Below are 23,455 nucleotides of genomic sequence, written 5' to 3'. Positions count from 1 at the left end.
GGGTGCCAACGGCGGGGTCCGGGCGCTGCCCCCACTCCCCCTCCGCCCTCCAGCGTGGGGTGCTTGTGGCCAGAGAGAAAATGCAGGAGCTTGAGAAAAATGGGCTGCAGCCTGGGAGGTGACGAAGCGGCCCGGAGAGGGTGGGAGATACGGGCAACTTTGAGCAACTACTAACTGGGCCGGTAAACTTGGAAACTTCTGCCCTTACAACACCTGAAGACAAGCGCTGCGCCACCGTAAGGAGCAGACGAGGCATTTTCTTTAGGAGCATCATTTGTCAAAGGCACGGTGGAGAATGATAAAACACTATTCCAGTTGAGCTGCAAAATACATTAGATGTTATCCTGCTCTGCAGCTAATCCAGCCAGAGCAGGATTACTCTGATGAAATGCTCTCATCAAAGGAAAAGCTGCATCTAGGAGTGGTAATTTCAAAGAATTCCAGACATTGCTTTGTGATCGTGGGAGGCTGGACCAAAATGGGTGGTGCACGTTTCAGCAATCCCACTGTTTAATTAGGTGCCACAGCCTAATCCTCTGCGTTTCAGGTAACGAGCACAGTGTTTGCTCACAGCACCCTGTATTCCTGCAGAGAGAGGTCCCATGCAAAAGTGAAGACAAAATTCATCTCTGAACATAAATGAGAGAAATGCCCTAAAAAGTGTGGCACCGATGAAAAAACACGGAAGAGGGAATACTGCATTGCTTTGCTGCAATTGCCATCCTTCCCGTCATAATATGTTACGTGTTGAAGAAAGATGATGTTAACAGTGGGCAAACATATCCATCACAAGTATGGGAAACCATTCAAAACCCAGGAAAGAATAGTGGCAGTAGGTCAAAGCAAAGGCCCATCAGTTCTAGTATACCCTGTCTCTGACAGCAGCCACACTGCACAAAAGACTATAAGAACATGAAACAGTGGAAGTCCTCCGGGACATTCTTCTAGCTGGCGGTGATTTGAGCACACATTTTCTAAAGCCACAAGAGGTTTGTATAGCCATGAACAGGTCGGTGTCCCCCCCCCCCCCTTTTTAAATTCTTCCAATTACACTTTGAACTCGTGTAAACTTTTTGCATTCCCCACACCAAGGATGTGTGCAAGGAGTCACACGATTCAACTACCTGTTGAAGGAAGAGCAGCCCTTTTAAGCTGAATATATTTCTTGCTGGTTTCACTGATGTCCCCTATTCTTGGACTTCTGGAGAGGCAGCAAGCATTACTGGTCACTTTGCCACCCGCTATTGTATGTGTTCCGGCCTGTCCCTCATTCAGCTTTCTTTTCTGGGATAGACAGTCCTACTCTCTTCACTCTTCTCTCCCTGAGAAGCTTTTCCATACGTCTCACCACCTTTGTCACCTTTTCCCACGTTTTCCCCATTTTTCTGGTCCCTCAGCATGTCTCCTACAGCTGGGAATTGCAGGAGCGCAGGGTAGGTGCTCTTTTTAGAGGCCAGTGAGAAATACAGGCTCTCTGGCAGCAGGAAAGAAGGCATCATATGGCTTGGGAAAAGTCCCAAACAAAATTTAATCATAGCCTGGGATCCAAATGGACATTTGTCATTGGCTTTGCCAAAGATCCCCGAAGCTTTCACCACTCCCTCGTCACAGCCTGTCCAGAACTGCCTGATGGCAGAAGAGGTGCAGCCACAGGGAAGAGCAGGATGCTTCTAGTTGTAGTCAAGGTTTTGGTTTCACACAAGTATGGAGAAAAGCCAATACCAAACCGCTGAAACTTTTATGAATTTGTAAAATTTTATGGAGACAAAGAAACTCAGAAAACTCTGAGCATAAAAATATAATAAATCAACCCCTCCTAAAATGAGCAATAACAGACTTTCATGCAAGGGAATGCCCTGACCTGTCTTAAATGCACTTAAACTGCTGTACCTCAGCACCTGCTCGGGGATCAGGCAGTGTGCACTCATGTCCTGGTAGGACACCTGTCTAATCTGCCAGGGATTGATTAGCATGATACTTAGTCCAACTGAGAGGAATCTCCATTAAATGGGTTTAAAACAGTGTCCTTATTTGCACTCAAAAGTTTTGTATCTACTGAAGACCAAATTCAAAATAAAATTAAAAGTTCAACAATAAGTGTTTCTTGACAACGACTGTCTAAATTCTCAATACCTGAACTGTTTTTTGGTTTGGACTTTTTTCCCTTCGCTGCTCACATAGTCTCACCCTTCTTTGTATCAGCTTCCAATGCTTGCTGTCCCTTCGCCTCTGGGACAGCAGTGGCAGGTTTTGGGAGGGGCTGTTGTGAGAGAACTCATTGCTGGGTTGTGGCAGTCGAAGCAGGGCTTCAGCTTCCTCCACCAGATTAAAGCTCTTGCACCCGCCCAGAGGGATGCTCCGAGGCTGAACGTGCGAGGGGGTTCCCCCTCCTGGCCTCCCACAGACGGCTCGGGTTGTGCTCTAGCATGGCTGATTCCTGGCTCCCCACCAGCCCCGTGGCCACGGGGCGCAATGCTGGGGCTCCCAGCAGCTGCATAGGGTGTGGGGTGTGAGCTCACATCTGGAGACGGTAAGAGGAAAGACCCACTTCTTGCAGTCTCAGGTTTCACATTTATAAGATTTGCAATCTCTTTAAAAATAAAAGCAGAGCACATGTTCAGTGTGCATCAGAATTGCTCTATATTATTCTACAAACTTTCTGCTACGTACGAAGATGAGCCTTCATTTTTTTCCCACAAAATCATGTTAGCATCTTTCAAAAAAAACACCATTTCTTTTTTGCAGTGTAGCAGTTTCCCAGCACTTAACCTCAATTTGGGCAGAATTGCCAGAGTAGCCTAGGAAAAGGAAGAAAATGTCTCTCCTCTCAACCAGTCTGACTCCAAACCAAACTGTCCTCGGCAGTGAAGAGAAATTACACAATTTCCATGTAAATACTTATTTAGCGGGCACAGCAAGACATAAACACAAGGAAACAGTTTCCTGACATTTGCCTCTGAGCTCTGAGACTCTACTTTCCAAGCCTTCAATTTCTCTTATGAGAGAAACCTTGAGGACTGTGGCACATTGAGAAATCTTTAAACAAGTTTCTCTCACTGAAGAGTTTTGGCTTATGACATGAACGTTAGCCAAGTGAGGGAGAGCTTGGATTTTGTGCCCTTCTCTCACTTGGAAATCAGCTCCCTGGCTATGAGATTAGTCAGAGTGCATTACCATCTTGAACATACTTATTTCTACTGGCGTAAGTGGACGCATTGTATGTAAATACCCTATCAACTTTGAGCAGTTGTGGGTATGGGCATCGGTATATTGTCTTTACAGATGTGCAAGTCAGGAAAGAGAGACAGGCCAGTGGTTATTACCTCAAAGCCTGTAATTCATCACATGCCTTGCACACTGGAATGCTTCAGCACAGATTAATTAAATACCTATTGTTTGATTTGAGAGCTCCCTTCCAGTGTTAGGTTTGAAAATGACCCTGTTATATATAAACCAGTCTCTTAGCTCCCCTAGTAACAACATGGGTGCAGACTAGTCTCCAGGCAAGGAATCGATCGTATTACCTGCATTCTTAAATTTTGGTTTGGTTTGTTTTTTGTTGAATTGAGAGTTAGTGACTATAAAAACCTTCCACAGATGTCACACATCCCTGCAGGCTTTGCGTTTGGCCTTAACAACTGATCCCGTATATTAAAAGACACATTTTACATCTTTGGTTCTAATATTCAGATTCCATACAGGAGTGTTTCTCATCTGTACCTCGCTGCATGCTGTGCAGTGGGATACGGCAATAGTTACTTGCTCTATTAACTATTACACATCAGTGTTCCAGTCAGTTAAAACAATACAGTATTTTAAGCAGTACAATAGCCTAAGAGAGCTATTTGTAAAACACGGGTGTAGGGTAAGAACACTATCCATTGCAGCAATGGGAACACAACGACAAACTGAAAACAAACCAAAAGCCTCCATGCATGAATTAAACAAAAGCTGCAGACAAAGAACTTAGCTAAATAGCTTTTACACCTTACTGCTTAAATGGTATAAAAATTAAAAGCAAATATATCACTAGGGAGGAAAAAAGAGAGATTAACTAAAGAAGCACAAGAAAATGGTACCCAGTCACTTGTTTTCCTACTAGAGATGAAAAAACTGCAGCTCTAATGCAAGTGAATTGGGACACACATAAAAGCCTTCAGGATACTGTCCTCCTCTTCATCAGCTCAAGACCTTCCTGTTTCTGAATGTCAACTGGGAACCTAATCCCGCCGTGGCCTCTGGAAACCTGCAGTTCCTGGTGAAACTCGCACAGACTCCTGCACATCCAAACCAGGAGAGGTCTGACCTAACTGGGGATGCTGGTATAGGGGAGGAAAGCGGTTGCCAAAGGAGTTTTAAATTCTTGGGGACCACTGAAGCCATGTCAAGCCTGGCCAGCACCAAGGAGTGAGCTGGGATGGGCAGGCTGCTAGCACAAATAGCTCAGGAGACTTATTAGAGGCACTGAAAACAGAGGGCTTTATTGCCACTCTCACAGATTTCACATCACTTTGCAGGATGATACAGATGAAATCTCAGCTACAAAGTACTTCCTTAATACTAACAAACACCAACATGCTGAGTCCAACGCAGCATCCTCTTTATTCAGGACAAAAGTAGTCTGATGTGGTTTCACTGAATATCATGACCAAAATATTATATGTTAAAAAACAAACAAACAAAAAAAAAAAAAAACACCCCACCCTGAAAATACTTCTTTCCAGGCTAAGAGTCCACTATCAATGTAAATCAACCATTTCAGAGCTTAACCCACGTGAGAATTTAAAACAACAACAACAAAAAATTCATTTCTTCTGCCGCTCGCTTTCACTATCAGTTATTTCTTCCAAAGTGTTTTGATATTTGACCTTTTTGTCCGATATTTAATTTTTCGGTTACAATTCTCCACTTTATAGAAGCAGCAGCAAAAGGACTATTCCAGGCAACTGGAGGTAATTTGATTAAAAAATTGGGAGTAAGAGATTCAGAAAAAATTAGAGGATTATCAGCAATAGCACAAAGAATTTTTGAAAGCGTTCTTAATTGTAAAGCAGAAATTATTGTTAGTGGGATAATAAGAAAATTATCTGAAAGGATTAATTTTCAGACAGACGAAATAAAAGGAAGAGGCTTACGTTAAATATCACTGCAATACAAAAATGCACAAATACCTTCTTCAACATCTGACAAATATTCAGCATCACTGAGTATTTCAGGGGCATTGGCTTTACGAACTGCATGATTTAAATAAACAAAATAATTACATAAAAGCATAGACTATCAATGTGTCAACAAAACAATCAATGTAAAACAATAACAAATGTGCAAAGACCATATCCAACTAACACTGTTTGCTTGGGGTTTTTTTAAACAAACATTTCTTACAACAAAAAATAAGCAAGAGGGGTTTTTTATTTTTTAATACCTTCATCATCAGACATATCAAGAACTTCATTCATGGTTTCGGGTACATTCATTTTGTGCTTTTCTGTAACAGTCTGTCAAAGAAAAAAAATCATTTCAGAGTGCAGGCATCATTTTTCTTCCAATTACAGTTATTTTAAAAATTAAATGCAAGGTAGGACATATTTTTATCTGCAGTTAGCAAACAAGATTTAGGTTTTTTAGCTTCTTATTCACTTTCCTTTTTATAGATGCATTGAACTATACATTAAAAAAGAATATATGAAATAATACAGAAATAGGCAATATTATACTTGTGTTTTAAACTATATTCAAATTTTCACAGCAGATAAAAGCATGAGCTGAAAGCCTAAAAGATGATGATATCAAAAGAAGAAACAAGCACACTGAAAAGTTTCACATCAAGGGTTTTAATAACTCTTTAAATAGTCATCTAAATTTTGAGCAGGAATATGTCATCTGTATTTAAACTTTCTGAGGGAAGTATTTCTCCTTTGTCATTAAAAAAATGCTGCCATTTGGGAGCAGGCTTAATCTATGTGAATTTTTTCAGAGATGTCTCAGCTCAAATTGTGTGTTTTTCCCACAAACGAGAACTGTAACCACATGCACGCTAAATGATAGCCCTTAAGGAATTTGTGCATGAAAGACACTCAGAAGTGGTTGGTTGATTTTCATCCTGATTTTTATCATAGGTGTATTGATTCAGACTCAAAGACCAATATAAAAAGAAAAATTAGAAGCAGAAAAAAATGTTATGAATGCCTGAAACCTGTTCCTAGAATACCTGTGTATGCCGCAAATGACACACACATGCACGTTTTACTCTCCGGCTGGGGTAGAGCACAACAAGCACTGGCAAAGTTTTAGGTCACGCAGGAAACCCTGCGGAGTTACGATTCAAGGAGTGCAGTGGAATTAAAACAAACAAACCAACCAACCAACCCACCCACCGAAAAACAAACCCCACACCAAAAACCACTCCCATCTTTATGGGGTTTTTGTATTATATTATTTTTAACCACCAGTACTTCCCACCCTTCATATACAAATAAGAAATCATTAACAAGTTCAGGAGGACAAAATAGCTTTTCCATTTTAATTTATTTTAAAATATTTCAGTTTTTCTCTGGCCTCATGAATACTCATTTGGCAGTTCATGTTTCTTGGGCTACTGCCATGACTTGATATAGGCAGGAGAGCTCCTGCATGCTCAAACATCACAAAACTTCTGAAAAGCCTCACACTTATTTCATTTTGTGGGAATTACTTGCAAAGCTTTTTAACACATTGCTGGTTTTTTTTTTAGGCACTACTGGATTTTTTTATTGGTGTTTGAGTATAAATTGTAGTAAAATTAGCTATGTTCATCCCTGGTTTCATTAAATGTACCTTTGGGAGTTGTTTAGCCACAAGCCTCAAAAAATAAGTCTCAGCAGTCAAACTGAGTTTTTAAGACCCTCAGTTGTAAGTCAAATTTCATGTCTAGACTTCCGAAGTCTGACAGTTACACACTTGTGACTGATAAGCAGCATATTCCGATTTTAATGGAAATTATTTCTGGGCTTCTCTTGAGAGTAGGTATTTGGGGTAGCGTAAGGCCTTTCAGCATCTAACATTTCTTCCAGCAAAATTCACAGCCTGACCCACCATCTCTCTACTCTTCTTCATCTACAGAACATAAATGATCAGTCATCTTACGCAGCACAAACTCCCCCAGCTTCTTGGTTCTACAAGCTAAGAATGTACCTTGTGATATTGGGAGTTCTTAGTGTAAAAATGTGGGTTTACTTTTCCTGCAGCTACCTAGCTGTATACTAGGCAATCATTCAAGTTTATGCTACCCCATATAATCTTCTCCATCAAATTTTTCAGGTTGTGGAAAACTATTTTGGAATCTTTCTAGGGAGAAATGTGTTCCTGAGAAAACCTAGAGAGGAACTGTAAGAAAAAAAACCATGATTACTTTCTGGCATATTCCTTTATATTTTATTGTTCTGAAATTTATCTTTTGTGTGGTGGATTTTCTGTAAGCTACTGAATTATAGACCACAGCCGGGAGAGTCACAGGAAGAAAAGGCACATGCAGTAGCAGAGCTAAAAATCTGCCTGTCATCCCAAATGCTCATTGTATTGCAGCCACCTGCTTGCACTGACAGACCACACAAATGGGTGATGACAAAACATGGAACGCACAGTAACTGTTTTCCATCTCTGATATGCCTAAAAACGCATATGTGCACATACTTCTCTTTTTCTTTTTAATCAGGAAAAAAAGTTGCGGAAAGGAAAAAGCAAATTTGGAGCCAATGCTCTGAATTTATGTTCTTAAGACCCAATTTTGGCTTTACTACTATGGTGATGCATGGAGGCTCCTCACCTCAAACTGTTTTCTTCATAGAGCAATTTGGCAAAACATTAATGAACAAAAGACCTTTCTGAGAAATATTTTGGATTCTGTGAAACACTATTTTTCTGATAGCAGGTAATATTTGACCATTGCTAGTGCCTTTAATCTCTCCTGGCTAACGCTGCAATAAGCCTTCCGGAGAAGCAAGACAGACAAGTTGGAGTTCATGTATATGTCAGTAAATGGATATCTGGGGTTGCAGGAGCTGACTGTAGCTGCTTGCAGAAGACAGCCTTTCACCATCTTTCAGAAGACACCAGAAACTAGGCAATGAGGTGCTTTTAAGTAAATTCCAACCACTTTTTAGATTGGAGTATGTTCTCTTAGGCCAAATACAAGCCATTATACATCAGTCCCTTGGCAAACCCTCTCAAAAGGCAGAGCAGCTTCTCTTTACAGAAGTAATGTCTTTTCAACTGCAAACCAGCCCATATTCGTGTGGTTTGTGCCCTGAACAACAAGATGTGCAGAACAATGTGGCAGCTATGACCAGTCATTTACACTGTCCATTTTCTGCTTGGTTGGTACTCTTTCTGCATGCAACCTAATAATGCCTACTACCTTAAAAATATATTGCTCGCATTTGACTTAATATCCACTTTATACTGCTAAAAGGAAATAGGTGGAAATTAAACTGAAATCTCAGTAGACGTGTAACTAAACAAAGCTGAATAACACTGGCTTAGGAAAAATTCTTCCATTCACTGCTGAACTAAGCTGTACTTACAATTGTAGTCATGGTCTCTTCTGTCACCACCTTCAATGTGTCAACGACTGAAATGTAGCCAAGTCGCTTAGCGATGGCGAGGGCAGTGTTTCCATTCTAGCAATTGAAACATTTATAACGAAAGTTGAATGTTAGCAAGGCTAAGTGTAGAAACTGCTAATTAACTGTAGAAAAATGCACAATACAGGTCAAATAAATGTTTGCATGTTGGTGACTGAAATAAATGGATTTTGGGTAGTAGGATACATAACCATAAGTTTTTAACTCTTCACAGAAGTGGGATGAAAACGAGAAGATTTTCAGATGTTAGCTGTTCTAGTTTTGGAAGAGATGATGGCATAAAGGACGCGGGGGCGATGGGAATAGGCTTCCTCTGCTCTCTTCCTCTCCCACCGCACACATTTTTTCCACATTTCCCTTGCTCAAATGCTTTACGCGGGGTGGGACAACTGAGCCTGAGGGGAAAGCGGCAGCCCCCCTGCCATTACCACAGTGAGCTCGTTGGGCGCCGCGCCGTGCTGGAGCAGGACGTTGATGATGTGGGTGTGCCCCTGCTGCGCAGCCTGGTGCAGCGGCGTGTACCCGTTCTGCAGGCACAGGGAAAAGGACAGGCTGCAGTGGGCACAGCGCACAAGCCGCCTCCACAGAACGGGTGAGGCAGAGGCGGAAAACTCACCTTCGTTTTGGCATTAACTTTTGCAGAATGTTGCAGAAGGAAGTTAACAATTTTTATGTTTCCGTAGTGGCAGCCAACATGCAAAGGAGTGTATCCCATCTAGAATGAACGTAAGCAATTAGTAAATGTGACTATCCCACACGTCCCCTGACAAAAAAAACAGACATGAAACAGCAAAAATCCTGTTAAGCTTTATTTCTTTGGCCTATGTTAAAAAATCCTCCAACCTCGGGAAAAAAACACACTTCTCATAAATGTCGATTCAAGTCCCATCCTTTGTGAACCCCTCCGAATGCCTTGTATTTCTGTAATCTTCACCACATGCAATGTTGATTAAAGATTTGCCTTCCTCTCCAATAGTCAGACTGTCAGGTCTCTGGGGCAAAGCCCACCTTTTTAAATAAATGTGTGTATAATGCCTTGCACAGTGAGGTTCACATGCTTGGTGCTCCTACAGTGTGAAAATAAACAAAAAAGTAAATAAGTAAGTAATAACAACTTTCTAAAAACCAGGCGTGCTGAGGGCTGCCTCAGCTACGGTGCAATCTGCAGCCCATCCATTCTGACTGAAACACACGGAAGGTAAATCTAAAACAATGCGACTGATTTGCCAGCTCTGCCAGAACAATCTAGTCCTACAGAAACTGGAACATCAGCTGGTGAATTGAGGCTCTAAGACAGAAAGGTCTAATTTTTCATGTGTCTGGCCTTGTGTTATGCAAACTGGAAGAAACTGCTTTTTCTTGGGAACTGCAAAGGTGAGAAAGTTGAATGTCTCCTTTTTGTTCCTATTACTTATTTTTCATTACTAGTGGACAGACTAAAAATGTTTGTCAACATTGGGACTCCCCCACCGAATGCTCTAAAGACAACTAAATGGCTTTTTATAGTAAAGTATATACGTTTTGGAAATTTTTCTAAACCAGTTAGTACAAGAAGAGTATCACTTAAAAAACGGACAAGATTTTTAAAAACTACTACTGTTTTTTAAAAAGCGCTCCTGGTAGCAAAGCAGGAGTCACTAGGTTGACTCTGAACTCGCTCACTTTAAACCTCACATATTTTAAGTAAAGTCAAACAGCATGTTGAAACTTGTTAATTTTAATAAATACTTTAATCAACAGTTAACATTTAACATACAATGCCACAAAACAAAGAGGACCAAAGCTTGCTCTTCCTGCTCTTTTTCTAATCGCTTAGTCCATGAGAACACTGTTAGCAGTTTTGAAAAAGTTGGACTTACTTGAGATGCTTAACATATTAGAAATGATTAGATTATCTTTCTTGAAGTAATTATCTTTTCCTGCCTTATCTTCCCTGCAAGACAACACTATCTCTTCTTCCTTAACAAACATAATCAATCTAGAGCTACGCAAAGGACAGTTTGGGAGATGGCTACCTCTAAACTGGACACTTGCTATTTTTCTCCGTGGCACAGAGAGAGGCCACTTTTCCCCAAACCTCGCCCACACTCACACTAATAGCTTGATGGCTTTCCAGCAGATGCTTTGCTTGGCTCATAGAGACGGATTAATGGGCTTCCCCCTCTCTTGAGGTGAGTCATCGGGATTCCTTTCCCCTTTACAGGTCAGGTTTCATGGGCCCGCTGGACGGGCTCTGAGATGCCAGAAGGGTCATCTTAGCCAGTGTTCACATGGGGCTTCACTATCTTGCTTCACCATAAAAGCAGGATGAAACTACACTGCCAGTGTAATATGTCCTTTTGCTACTCTGTGGGACTTCCAATGTGGTATTGGCCCCATGCTCCATTACCAGTTTTTATGGAAAAATAACTGCTAGGCTGTAAAAATCATATCTGATATGAGGAACACAAATACACTAAACACATGGTAAAATACACTGCAAATGTGCACTGCTGTCAATCTACAAGAATTCTGCTTTTGGAAAAAGCATAAGAGGTGAGGCTGTCTGAGATCATTAATACCAGTGGCAGAAAGGTCAGTTATAATATATATGGGGAAACATGGCCACGGTGCATGTCTTGGCTGCTGGTAGAGTCCAAAGCAGCCACATGGCCAGAAGGAAAATACACTACTTGGGATTGAATGATCTGGAACTAGATCCAAAAGCCAACTTTGTGGGTAGAAACACTGAAAGATGGGCTGGTCTTGTATTGACCATGCTCCTGCCGCTCTCATCAGTGTTTAAAGGTGGAAAAATGCCTTTGCTTTCCTGCTTTGAGAAGAAAAGCCTGGTGCTCAGGAAGTAGAGGCACACAGGGAGTTAAAAGCTGCAGCCTGTCATCCTTCATCAGTACATCCATGTCAGTGAGGTGTGGCCAGGTTAGACAACTTGGTCAAAAGCACTGAGGAGGCAAGTCAAAGGTCACCCTGGGGTTCAGAAGCCAGCACTACACCACATGTTCAAACCACGAGGTCAAAGCTGCTCAGAAGAAAGAAAGAGAAAACCTCAAATGTGAACTATTTCCACTAGAGGGAAGTTTCAAGTGTCCACGGGTTTAGACACACAATTTTCTTCATGTCACTTTGCCTCTGATACTACTTCACACAAGGTTACCTAATTTCAGTTGTATTAACACATGCTAGGAGATGGTAGCTGTGCCAGTAACTTTAAATTAGGGTGTGTATTTTTTCTTCAGTTAATTATATACCCTTTACCATCTAAAGAAACTACTAGCTTTGACAACCAGGACAAGTTAATCATTGCAACAAACAGCACCAGATCAAAATTCCATTGGCATCAGCAGAACAAAACTTTCCGTTGACTTATATGAACATTGGATCAGATGCCAAATGACTACAAGGAACTTTTCCCACAGAACAGTTGCACACGGTGGTAAGAGCCTGAGCACTAGCTAAAATGTAATCATTATGAACTGAACGCTGGGACCTCATCTTACAGTTACTGTTAGTTTAGGGCTGGTCTAATAGCTTCCTAGCAGTGCCCGGGGTCTGAATCCGACAGGGCTCTCTAAGCTGGCCAGAGTCTTGAGTCTTCAGCAAAATGCTGAGTGTACTCACAACCACGTACCTCAAATGCAACTTCTTCAGCCCCTGCTCCTACATGTCCAAAGATGAACTCAGACTAAAACATAGCCGAACTATCAAAACATCGGTTTCAAAAAAAAAAAAAAAAAGCCGTGAAACCTCCTCACACAAGAACTTAATTCTCTTCTCCTCCTTCAAAATACAGGCCTCTTAACATGACCTGCAAGGTCAACAAAAATCAGACATCATAAAACCAACTGAGGAGATGAAATCCAAAGTTAAGGGCCACCTGCTGGGAACCCCCTGCTAATAACCCTAAAACATTAAAATCTGGAGAATAGAGAGCCAAGACCAGCTGATTTCAACTTTCCCTTTGAAGTGATCTGTAAAGGCTCCTCTCTCCACCCTGTAACACTGAATATTGAAGAAGGAGCTATCAAACCCCTGATATTTACTGCAGTACAACATCAATTTCCTTCTACAAATGGTATATACAAAGATTTACGTGTGGTACCTTCATAAATGGCTAGAGGAGTAACTATTGATGCTCTTTGTCACTCCTGACCGGCCTGCTGTTTAAATCAGAGACTAAGTGAAAACTTTTCCTCTTTCCCCTCCAAATGCATGATAGAAATCATGACATTTCCATGTGACATGGTCACTATTCTCCCTGCTACAGCTCTTGGTGTCCCAGAGCTGAAGCTCAAGGAGGCTCCCTCTGAAGCTCTTGGTGCTGCTGGCCTGGTCAGGTATGGCAGCAGGAGATGCGTGCATGGAAAGGCAGCTTCTCTGCTACAGGCATCATGCATGTCCTGGGTAGAGATGTGGGCACCTGCTAGCCTGGTGGCAAAATACCAGCTTCTTGTCTGAACTCCCTGGAGGGGCCTGGGAGTTTTCTTTTAAGTTTGCCATACCCTGTGGTCATCTCACGTCATGTTGTGTCTGATGAGGCAGTGCCTAATGCAGCACACAGTCACTGACAGCAGAGTGACAGAGATCTGACACGGTGGGTCACATCTCACTGGGCATGTTAGACCTCATCAGCCACCAGAGGACATCTTTCATGTTTATAGTCAGCAATGTTTGTAGTGAAGGCATTGGTCAAAATAAAACTAATTAGCAAAATGCCCTTTTAACGCCTGAGAGCCGGAAAGGATATCCTTTGTTTCTCAGCTACAGTACAGATTCCTGCATTCAACTGTTTCTAGCTCAGGAAGGTATAACATTTATATTTATATCCCAACATCCTCATGGAAAACAGATATTCTGTTAACTTTTCTGAAATGCTCCAACTGGCAGATTCTGCAATTACACAACCAAATTAACTATAAAAGTAGTAATTCTCATGGCTACTTGAGGCTTGCTACTTTCATTCGCTATACAAATGTGTCCAGGAGGCTAAAATATCTTGCTTCAAAAGCTATTAATAATTAAAAAAACCAAAAACCACACCAAACAAACCCAGCCCCACAATTATACACACTTCTGCACAGCAGTTTAGGTTCAGAGTTATATTTACCGGCAAAGAATCAAGGGACTTAGTAGGCATCCTAATATTTAAAAAGTTGCTTCCAAGAAAATCAGGGCTTTTGTTTAATACAGCTCTAATGCGCATCACCTTCTGGCGGTCAGCTGCCATGCTGCTTCTAGCTGCTTTAAAGAATGAGCAGCAATATGGAAGTTAGCAGCTGGGAAGGGCTTATCAAAAGCCACAAGAATAAGTGCTAAAAAAACCCAAAATCAGAAATACTGAGCTTTTCAATTCTAATGGAACATACAAACACAAAGCATCCTTTATTCTCTTGCCCTTCGATTTTTTTGAGGGAAATTATCACAAGCCTTGTATATCATGTCAGTTAATTACTTTAATATCCTCCACTGGTAAGAACCATAAATCTTAACAGCTTGAATTACTGCATCTTTCTAGTCATGCTGACTCTCAAGCTGCTCTGTTTTTGTTTTTCTGCTGTAAATGTCAGACAATGGAGCTACAGTATTTTTGTTGAAAAGGCTAGAAAATGCTCTAGATCCAAAGATCACAAAGGCATCCAGCCTTGATCAAATGAAACAGGCAAACATATGTGTACATCCACACTTCACTGCTTTGCCGAATCAGGGCCTAACATGTTGCAGTACCTTGTAAAGGTTCATTATTGTACATTATTAGGCTGGAAATTTCCACACAAATGTCTTGATAACAACTGAGCACATATCAAGAGCCAAGGAGAGAGAGAGAACGTACCATGAAGATATACTGAAGATATCTGTATTTGAGTGTTCGTTCTGTATGAAAGCAATTCTTTCCAACAGCCCTTCCCACCCTCCCTGCCTCCTTCCTATCTCTTTCTGCATCTGAAAATTAGATATTCCAATGGAAAAATTGGATTGCTGTTATGAACCACCGTAGTACTCAGTCTGGTACAGGGCTTCTGTTCACAACAAGGCAGGCAGACTTGAATAAATCGCCCTGAATAAATCTGAAATAAAAGGCCCAACTCAACCTGCAAAAGAACATCACGACCTCTCAGTCACCGTTATCTCCTACCAATACTACAGTTCTAGGAACAAAAGACAGTTTAATAATGGCTTTATTTTCCAGACAGTCATCAACCAGGGACTGTGAGACCACCAATTCCCCTGGCATAGGCCCAACACCAAGTGCAGTGTAGCAACTGTTTGACTAAAATGACCTGCACTGAGATCAAAGCCCCAAATCCTGCTCTTCATCCTTGACTGAACCTGCGCTCTTCTCTTGTCAGTCTTCCTTTGCCAGTCCTTCACGTTAATGCTGTAGCCTACAATAACACTATCCAATGGGATAAACAGTTGAAAAATGACATGTGGAGACCTGCTGAGCCATGAAACAGTATCTACTCATGCCAACTCTCAGCACAAAGGCCCTGCAAGAAAAGTAACGTCACATGTACCACTATAGCTTTTACACACTCAACATGACCACCGAGAAGGAATATCTGCTCACAGCCACGGCTTCAGATTGACATTTAACTCCTAATATTATGTGTAAGATGAGCATTCCTTGTGTTAAGCATGATATTGCAGAACACAGAGTTTCAGCATCAAAAACTCTTTAATATACCTAAATTCAGACACAAAAACGTAGTGTCAGAATGGACAAAAACTGCTGCCTTTGCAGTGGGACCCTAACATGCCTTCTATGAACACTAAATTCAGTTTTTCAAGCTTTCTAAATGTGAAGGGTTTTGAAGCAGCTCTGAAGCTTCACCATCTGAAGCGCATTTTAGTGTTGCTACTTTTCCACCATTTTATTATTTGCTTCTTGCATATTAAGATAAGGTGTTTTCTGTGGCTTATCAATTGGAGCTCAGTCTAACATGGCTAGGCTTAAAACCACATAACAAAATCCCACCTTCAAGTGGCAGGAGCAGCCTTGTGGCCTCACAAGCACTAGTTCTGGCACGCTAAACCAGTGTTGTTTACTCTTCGGCGTTGACTAAGACAGACTCCCGCAGCTCTGGGATTAGAGGCTATTTAGTTAATTGATGCAGCAGAACCAGAATGATCCCATAACGCCATCAATAAATGGAGTTCAAAACCAGCAGCTATTCTTCCTTTCATGCCTTTTTCTACAACAAAGTTCAGGAAAAAAATTTCTTGGGAGGGAAACCACCCCAAGAAAGAACGACAGTTGCAATGGTTCAGGTCTGAGAGCAATTTTGAAAATGCTCATAAGTTTTAGCACCAGAACTGATCTTAATCATACAGACTAATCTCCTGCACAAAAGATTTTCTGTAGTGTTAGATTTTTTTCTTCCCTGCTATAGCTTCAAGATACAAAATATGTTTCTTCCCAACCTTCTCCTCTAATCACCTGAAAAACCCCAATTGTGTGTGGCCCTCAGAACTTGGGCAGGAGTAAGAACTCCCATGTGTCAGAACTGCAATCTCTAGATGTTTTCACAGGGAGGGTAAGTTATATATAAATGATGATTAAAGAACATGTACCAGAGGTGGAAGATGATAGCTCATTGGTCCCTACCCAAGAAGTTGAATGACCTGCTAAGTTATTAAGTGTTCTCCCTCTGTTGACGGATACTGTGCTGGAGTGACATAACCGATGCTTACTTAACCTGGGAAAACGAGGAATATGATAAGAAGAGAATCTAAACAAAAAACAAAGAAAAAAGACTACTGAATAGTCATCTAGACCACAATAATTGAGGTAACAAAAGCGTATGGATGTGAAATGGACAGAAAAGAACAGGTCAGTGGTGACGCTGCTGGTAGTAGAGATCCCCAATATAACGCCACTCTAAGCTGTATGGCTTCACTGAATTTTAAGGCATGGATGGCCACATCTCTGCCACTGTATGTCCAAAGTAATGAATCTGAACTGGACATGCTGGATGGTATTGTGCAAACATTGCAACAGTGCTTCTGAAGCCAACTCAGCTGTTGCTGTATCTTGCTCCTCAGTGCCCCTGGTTTTAGGGACAGCATGCACAGACCTTTTATTCCCATAGAACAGTTAATCCATCTAAACAAGAGAGCTTGTAACTACAGAGCTGCTATTTTACAAGCCAATCATCTAAACTTCACCTACACAGAAGGTGAAGATATGGTGAAGGCTGCATGAGGTCAAGATATGGTAGTTCTTGCAGCATAACACTTTTCCTTCATTGTAGAAGTTTAGAGCTTGTCAGCTCTTTCCTTAGGAACTCAAGACGATCATCAGTGTACCTAGAAACTATTCCATGCCAAAATACATGGTACTGCATTGGCACTTTTCTTATATCACAGGTGGTAGTGAGTGGCAGGCGACCTCCACGTGGCTGACTGTGTGGAGCCTGGAGCGCTCACCACTGCACAAACCCAGCAGATGGGACTCTGCAGAAGCCAGTGAATAAGCATCAAGCTCACTCCACTCTAACACAATCCTGCAAGGCACGTGGGCGCTTTCTTCCTAAGGAGCAGACAGTCCCCTACAGCACAGAGGGCAAATTAGCATGGTAGGCAGAGGGACAAGCCATTGCGGGTATTCTTCACCACAGAGGCCTACAGGATCAATAATGCACATTTTCCTGGACAGGTGATTTGTTACATCACAAAGCAGTTCTGCTTAAATACACCGTGACTTTGCCTGACCTATGAGTCTCTGCCCCACTTCCTAACAACTATGAGGCAGTCTCATGGAAGCAAATGTGTACTGGGAAACTATTCTTTACTTGCACTAGTTACACACATATAACTGAGGAATGAAGGTGAACAACAAAGGACTTACTGTTGGGTTTTTTTTTTAATTATATGACTATTACGGATGACAGGATTCATGCTGCAGACAGTCAAATATGACTGCATTTTTTTCGCCTGTGTGTGGTTTTACCTACTGACTAGTTCAATTTTCAGAGATGTAATTAAAAAATTCAGCTCCACCCAGACGAGATCTCTGAATGAGAAACTGAAGCCCCTTTTCTGTGTGTCTCTACAGAGCCACATGCCTGCTCCACCACATTGCCACCCTGCCGGGCTTAGATTTCAGTATAGAGCTCGTGCAACTGTGCCAGGCTGGCCCTGAGACCCAACAAACATGCCCTGACTCTCAGCTGTGACAGTATCTCAGACGTTTCTACCATGCTAATGTGAATAAAAGGCCACTAGTCCAGAACTGGATCCTATTTGGACATTGGAGAGCAGGCAAAAGGGACACGTGACTGCCTGCACCTGTCAGTGTTACGTCTCCTTAGACTACTTACTGTTTGTGGGACAGAGAAGAGTGGGAGAAAGGCAAACACTCACAGACAAGTTGTACAGGCTAGGAGGTGATTCAGCTCTGACCAAGTTAAAAGAGCAGGTTCTGCAATGTCTTGCTACGGAAACCAAAACCAGGTAGGAACTATCTCCAGAAAGGCAACCATATACATCTGAGGAAATCGTGCAAAGAATGAACCAGGGCAGATCTCATCTGCTGCTGGATGATTTAGCAGATGATAAGAACCCAGACTGATTCATCTGTAAAATACAGGCTGAGGATATGTTACAAAAGTATAAAGCTGGAGAAGCTCCTGGGATTTCAGCAGAACTATTTCAGTTTCATGTCAGAATAATGTCACTGAAACCAGTAGCCGGTACAGTTGGAATTACACAGTAGAAAAATCACGTAACAATGACTTTTCCGTCTGCCATGGATTATAATCAGCTGAGCTGCAGCCAGAGATGATGATGGATTCAGCCCTTTCTGAGATGTCAGTGTGATCATAGAATGATAATACTGCTGGACAGTCTGACACATCTGGACATTTCTGGGACGCAAGCACAGCACCTAACTTGTGGAACACACCTAGGAGAGAGTTGTGAAAGCTGTTACTCTGCACAAAGGGTGCAGGTCAGATTGTGAGACTTGGTTCATTTAGCTGATTTGATCAGCTACAGTCCAAGTATCTGGTCACAACTGATTTCTTATCCAGCTAAAGGAATGACTATGAAATCTAGACAACTCATGAAGAATGTAAGTGTCATCAACACTGAGATCATTATCATTAAATTCTGAACACTGTATAACTCTTAGTGAGCATAAAACCATTTGTACACAGGCTATTGGAATTTACTCCCAACATCACTCTTAAAACCAATACTGTGAAGTGGGAGGCATCGTTGCTTGGGGTCTCAAAAGCATCCCCAAGCACCTTGGAAAGTCAGGTCTCTTATTTAGGAGTCCAGATATCTACTTTAGGCAAGACTATTTTTAGGCAAGTAGATTTGAAATGGACCACCATCGCATATATGTATATCATATTAGAAAACAGTGATAAAGAATTTCAAATTTGTCCTCAAGAATTAAATGTTTCATCTCTAATATTATTTTTGAAGATAGAGTAGAGCAATATTTACTGACAACCTAACAGGTTTACCATCAGGAGAACAATGGTCTAGTCTGAACTTGGGACACCAGAAAAAGTCAGTTCCTTAGAATGTACCCATATGATGAAATAGCTCACCTCACTATGCTTTGCAAAACAAAGCGGCTTAGAAATTCAGAGGCATCCAGTCATGAAGGCTGAGTCAAGCTGTAGGAGTAGGGGTAATCTTTATAAATGAACAATGGCTTTACTTGCAGAATCATGTCTACGGATGGCTATTTAGTATCAGCTCAGGGAAAGGAGACTACTTAATTTCATAGTCTCTTAAGTCATGGGAAAAAGCATTAACCACTTAATAGCCAGGAACGCCTACATTGCATTCACATTGTTTCTCTTGCTGTAAATACAGATGTTTTAAGTAACAGTTCTCCTGAGTTTTGTTTCTACTGCAGCTGAATGGAAAGTATGTGCAACATGTAAAAAATACCAAAAGCAGATGAGAGTATGCATACGGTGAAAGATTATATGACTCTCTGTAGAGAGAGCACAAGCTTTTCTGAAGGTTTCCTTACATAAAAAACAGATCAATTCCACTTACCTTCAGTGAAACACAATAGTAGGATACAATCTAAATCTATATTGATCTAAATATTTGGCAAGAAATAAGCTTACTGCTCAAAGACTGAGCAAAACACTAAACATTCAAGTTTACATATCTTCTATAATAATTTATTACAAGAAATATTTCTCTGCTGTTATTTCAGTTTCACCCTGAAATTGATTACTAGTCCAGTCTATAGACTCATGCCTCCCTGAAAGGAAATAATACGTTTGTACCTTTGTCTGTGCATCAACAGCAGCTCCTTGGTTAACAAGAACCTCTGCTACATTGACTCTATCCTCTTGAGCAGCCAGGTGGAGTGGCGTCAGTCCACTCTGTAAATTAGAAGGAACAAGTAACAATCTTCAGCAGAGGCACATGAATACTAAAATGCAAATTCAGGTATCAGTAAGACTCAAAACATCCTACTGAATTTAAAGAAATTATAAATTCCACTTTCACTGTGTAAAGTGCTTCCTAATCACATTTGTTGATAATCAAGAAAGTACAATTTGAAAGCCAGGAAGATAATGTTTCTTTTACACAAGGAACATTTCTTCATGCAGCATTCAACATGGGATAGCAAATTATAGCACCTTAAGAAAAAGTTGCATAGCATTTTTTTACCTCCTAATTCACTTCCTTAGAATGAGTATGATTTTAAAAGAAATATTGAATTATTGTTTACACTTCTACATGTTTTCTAGAAGTAACATTCACTCAGATTTATCCTTACCTTTTACTCCTCTGCTTGATCATTTTCAAACACAAACAGAAAAGAGAAAACTACATTTCTCTCAGATCAGGTCCATTTCTCTCTGCTCAGGGAGTATACAGACTTGCTAGATGACATGTACTGACACTCTCACTTTTTGGATAGCTCATTATTTTTCTTATCTGAAACTTGAGATCTAAAATCCTTAAAACCTCAGAAAGCTACGCAACTTTCTGTCACATAAAAGACCTCCAGTAGAAGAGGCAGAAGAGAGAATCTGCTGAGGGGATGTTGTTAGGAATCGGAAAGAATATCCTTTACTTGCAAATTACAATTCTTTTTCTCCCCTCCTGTTCCTCCTGCCTTTAGCACCGGTGACAGAAGAGTGGGTGGCAGCAGTTGGCACATCAGGCAGAAACACTTGCTAAGCTTCCTACCCTTGAACCCAAACTCATGTCCACAGTGGACTTGCTACCAAAGGCAGTAACTGCTGAGAGCATCTCACTGTACTGCACTCGAACATGCAATCCTGATGACAATGCAGCTTAGGTGGGTCACATTACACAAATATATAACAGTAAACAACTGTAAATTACCTAATGGAGCCCGGATATTATGAGCCAAACCTTCTAAAAAGATATAAGTGCTCAGTGCCCACACTGGGGCTCTGAGTATTCAGCTCCCAACCATTCTGCAGATCCTGAAGAAAACAAATGCTCTTTTTATTCCCATTGCAAAACTCAAAAGTTAGTGTGCTTTAAATATCTGGCTTCAAATATAGGTGCTGAGCTCAGAGGAAATGTGCATCTTTAAGTGAGTACAGGGGAACTATTTTCAAAAGGTGGTGTTAGCAGTATAATGAGAAACTAGAGATTATAGCTGAACAGTAACAGATTGAAGGATGTTGCAGGTAATTAACCTCTGGTGGGGCTGAATCAAAATGCCAAGCAGCTGCAAGCATGCTCCCTGTATTAGCCTTAGCAGCAAAACCACTGATAGCCAATGTGATACAGAATGTGTACATGGCAAATTGCCCTGTGGGGATACAAAGTACATCCTGCACTGCATAAGCCCACACACTTGATTGAGACTGGGGAAAAAAAATCAACATCTGCAAGAGAAGCTTCCTGAAGGAGGGCCTAAAACCAACCAAACCGTAAAGTTAGAAACAGGAAAACACAGCAGCCCTGTACAGCATCACCCACAGCCTCAGAGGACATCGTGTCTTTCTACCTGCTGAGAGTAAGTATTTTCCATGAAAAACTTGTCTCTTGCCTTTCTACTTTAGCCACATAAATCCATACTGAAACTGCACTTTAAAACATCTCTCATGTCTAGTAGGGCATTTAAAGAATTAAGGCTGCACATTTGCTAGAAACAATACTATAGAGCAGACTTAATAGCCTATGAATTCATACATATAGAAACTAAAATCTACCAACTTCCCTTTCCTGTCCCCAGGAGAAATTACACTGAAAGTCACTGTGCTCTGAGGAACACCCCCCGGGGAGGAAGAATCACTTATATTAATGAACGAAATCTCAGACAACCTTGCTGTTATTATCCCATAAAAAAAATCAGCTTCCCTTAAGTTAGCTGTTACCATTGCTCAATGGTCAAGCATTTACCTAGAGGCTCATAAATGACACGCCCCAACCCCACTGACCGCTGGGGGGAGGAAGACATTTTCTCTCTAGACATGTTTTGGCAGACTAGCATAATGTGGAAGGAAGGGAGATGGATTAGTAAGTTCCTCTGCAGCATGTGCTATCATCAAAACTTGGGTACTATGAAATACAGTTCATTCAATGTGACACGGCGTGCTGCTCTCTTTGCTATTAGAAATGATGATGTGTATTCAGACACCTGCAGCAGTTTTCAAAACCTGCAGAATCACAGTGGACAAAATTTACTTGCAGGCCCCTGTCATCACCGTATTTGTTTATTGCCTTAGCACCAAGCAGGGGGAACACTTACCTTGTTGCTGAGATTTACATTAGCATTTCTAGTAAGAAGCAATGACACCATGTCCACGTGGCCGTCCTGAGAGGCAAGATGTACAGGGGCGATACCCTGTCTGGTTACAGCATTGGCATCAGCACCATATTCCAGCAGCGTAGTTGCTATGTCCATCTGGTTTTTCTTGGCAGCTATGTGCAGTGGTGTATAGCCGTTCTGTCAACAGAAAGCACTTCATTGCAAGCTACTCATTAAACAATGTGATAAATCACTTTCCTGTACCTACCCAACTCTATGAAAGTAAGTCATTAGTTCTAAAAATTGTCAAACATAGTCTAACACAATATTAACTAGTTGTACAAATGAACATTATCAGAACTTCAAACAATCTGGTTTTGAAAGTACCGCTACAAATAGGAGGATTCTGAAAGAAACTTTCAAATTCGGGAAAAAAATATCTGTTCAGAAGAGCACAACCTATAGCAATAGGAATTTGAGTTTCATTTCACAGACATTTGCTACTTTTCCTTAAACGTACATAAAATCTTTAACAAACAGAAGAGCAGGATGTGTGTTCATAACCCAGAACAGCTGTTATTGTTTGGGGTTTTTTCCCATTTCCCAGTGTGAATGAAAGCATTATGTACATGAAATATGGCCTTTCTTGCAGCATTTACCCTAACCTTACTAACAGGCTCTTTTCCTTCAGATCAAGGGAAAATTAAAGCATATAACTTTAGAGTCTTGCATTCTTTGGTTTTTTTATTCCTTCCAATATGTGTACCTAGTGAGCCCACTACTAAAAATAAAAATGCAGTATCTATTGCACGGTAAAATTTGATAATTCTAAAAAAGGATGGATTTGGCAGAAAATAAATAAATAGATATAAAGAATAACTGATTAGCACGCAAATACTGAAACATTGACTAAGGTATGACCAGCTTTTGGTACAGATTGCGATGCCTGTTTAATCAAGAAGTTTCTGTCTTTCAGAAATGTATTAGCCCTCATTTTAAAGCAAATGGCAAATGTGCACACGTATGCATGTGACTAAGGAAGAAGATCGGGGGGGCGTGAGGCCCTAGCTGCATAAACCATTTCGTATGGTGTCATAAGTACCACGTGCATCTCAGATTA

At 41.1% G+C, this 23,455-nt stretch overlaps 1 protein-coding gene across 1 annotated transcript in view; it reads right to left on the bottom strand.

Annotated features, from left to right (window-relative positions):
* Window positions 1-23,455, bottom strand: part of ANK3 (ankyrin 3, node of Ranvier (ankyrin G)) — a 210,343-nt gene that overhangs the window by 76,736 nt on the left and 110,152 nt on the right. The window contains exons 18-24 of the mRNA XM_009325841.1: window positions 22,336-22,533; window positions 19,880-19,978; window positions 9,238-9,336; window positions 9,050-9,148; window positions 8,562-8,657; window positions 5,426-5,498; window positions 5,172-5,234 (exon numbers count right to left, since the gene is read on the bottom strand). Coding sequence (XP_009324116.1) covers window positions 5,172-5,234; window positions 5,426-5,498; window positions 8,562-8,657; window positions 9,050-9,148; window positions 9,238-9,336; window positions 19,880-19,978; window positions 22,336-22,533 — 727 coding nt within the window. The remainder of the gene's footprint in view (window positions 1-5,171; window positions 5,235-5,425; window positions 5,499-8,561; window positions 8,658-9,049; window positions 9,149-9,237; window positions 9,337-19,879; window positions 19,979-22,335; window positions 22,534-23,455) is intronic.

The sequence above is a fragment of the Pygoscelis adeliae genome, unplaced genomic scaffold (assembly GCF_000699105.1).
Source record: "Pygoscelis adeliae isolate BGI_AS28 unplaced genomic scaffold, ASM69910v1 Scaffold4, whole genome shotgun sequence".
Classification (NCBI taxonomy): Eukaryota; Metazoa; Chordata; class Aves; order Sphenisciformes; family Spheniscidae; genus Pygoscelis; species Pygoscelis adeliae.
Note: the sequence above shows the minus strand (reverse complement) of the source record. Positions and strands in the feature narration are given on the sequence as shown.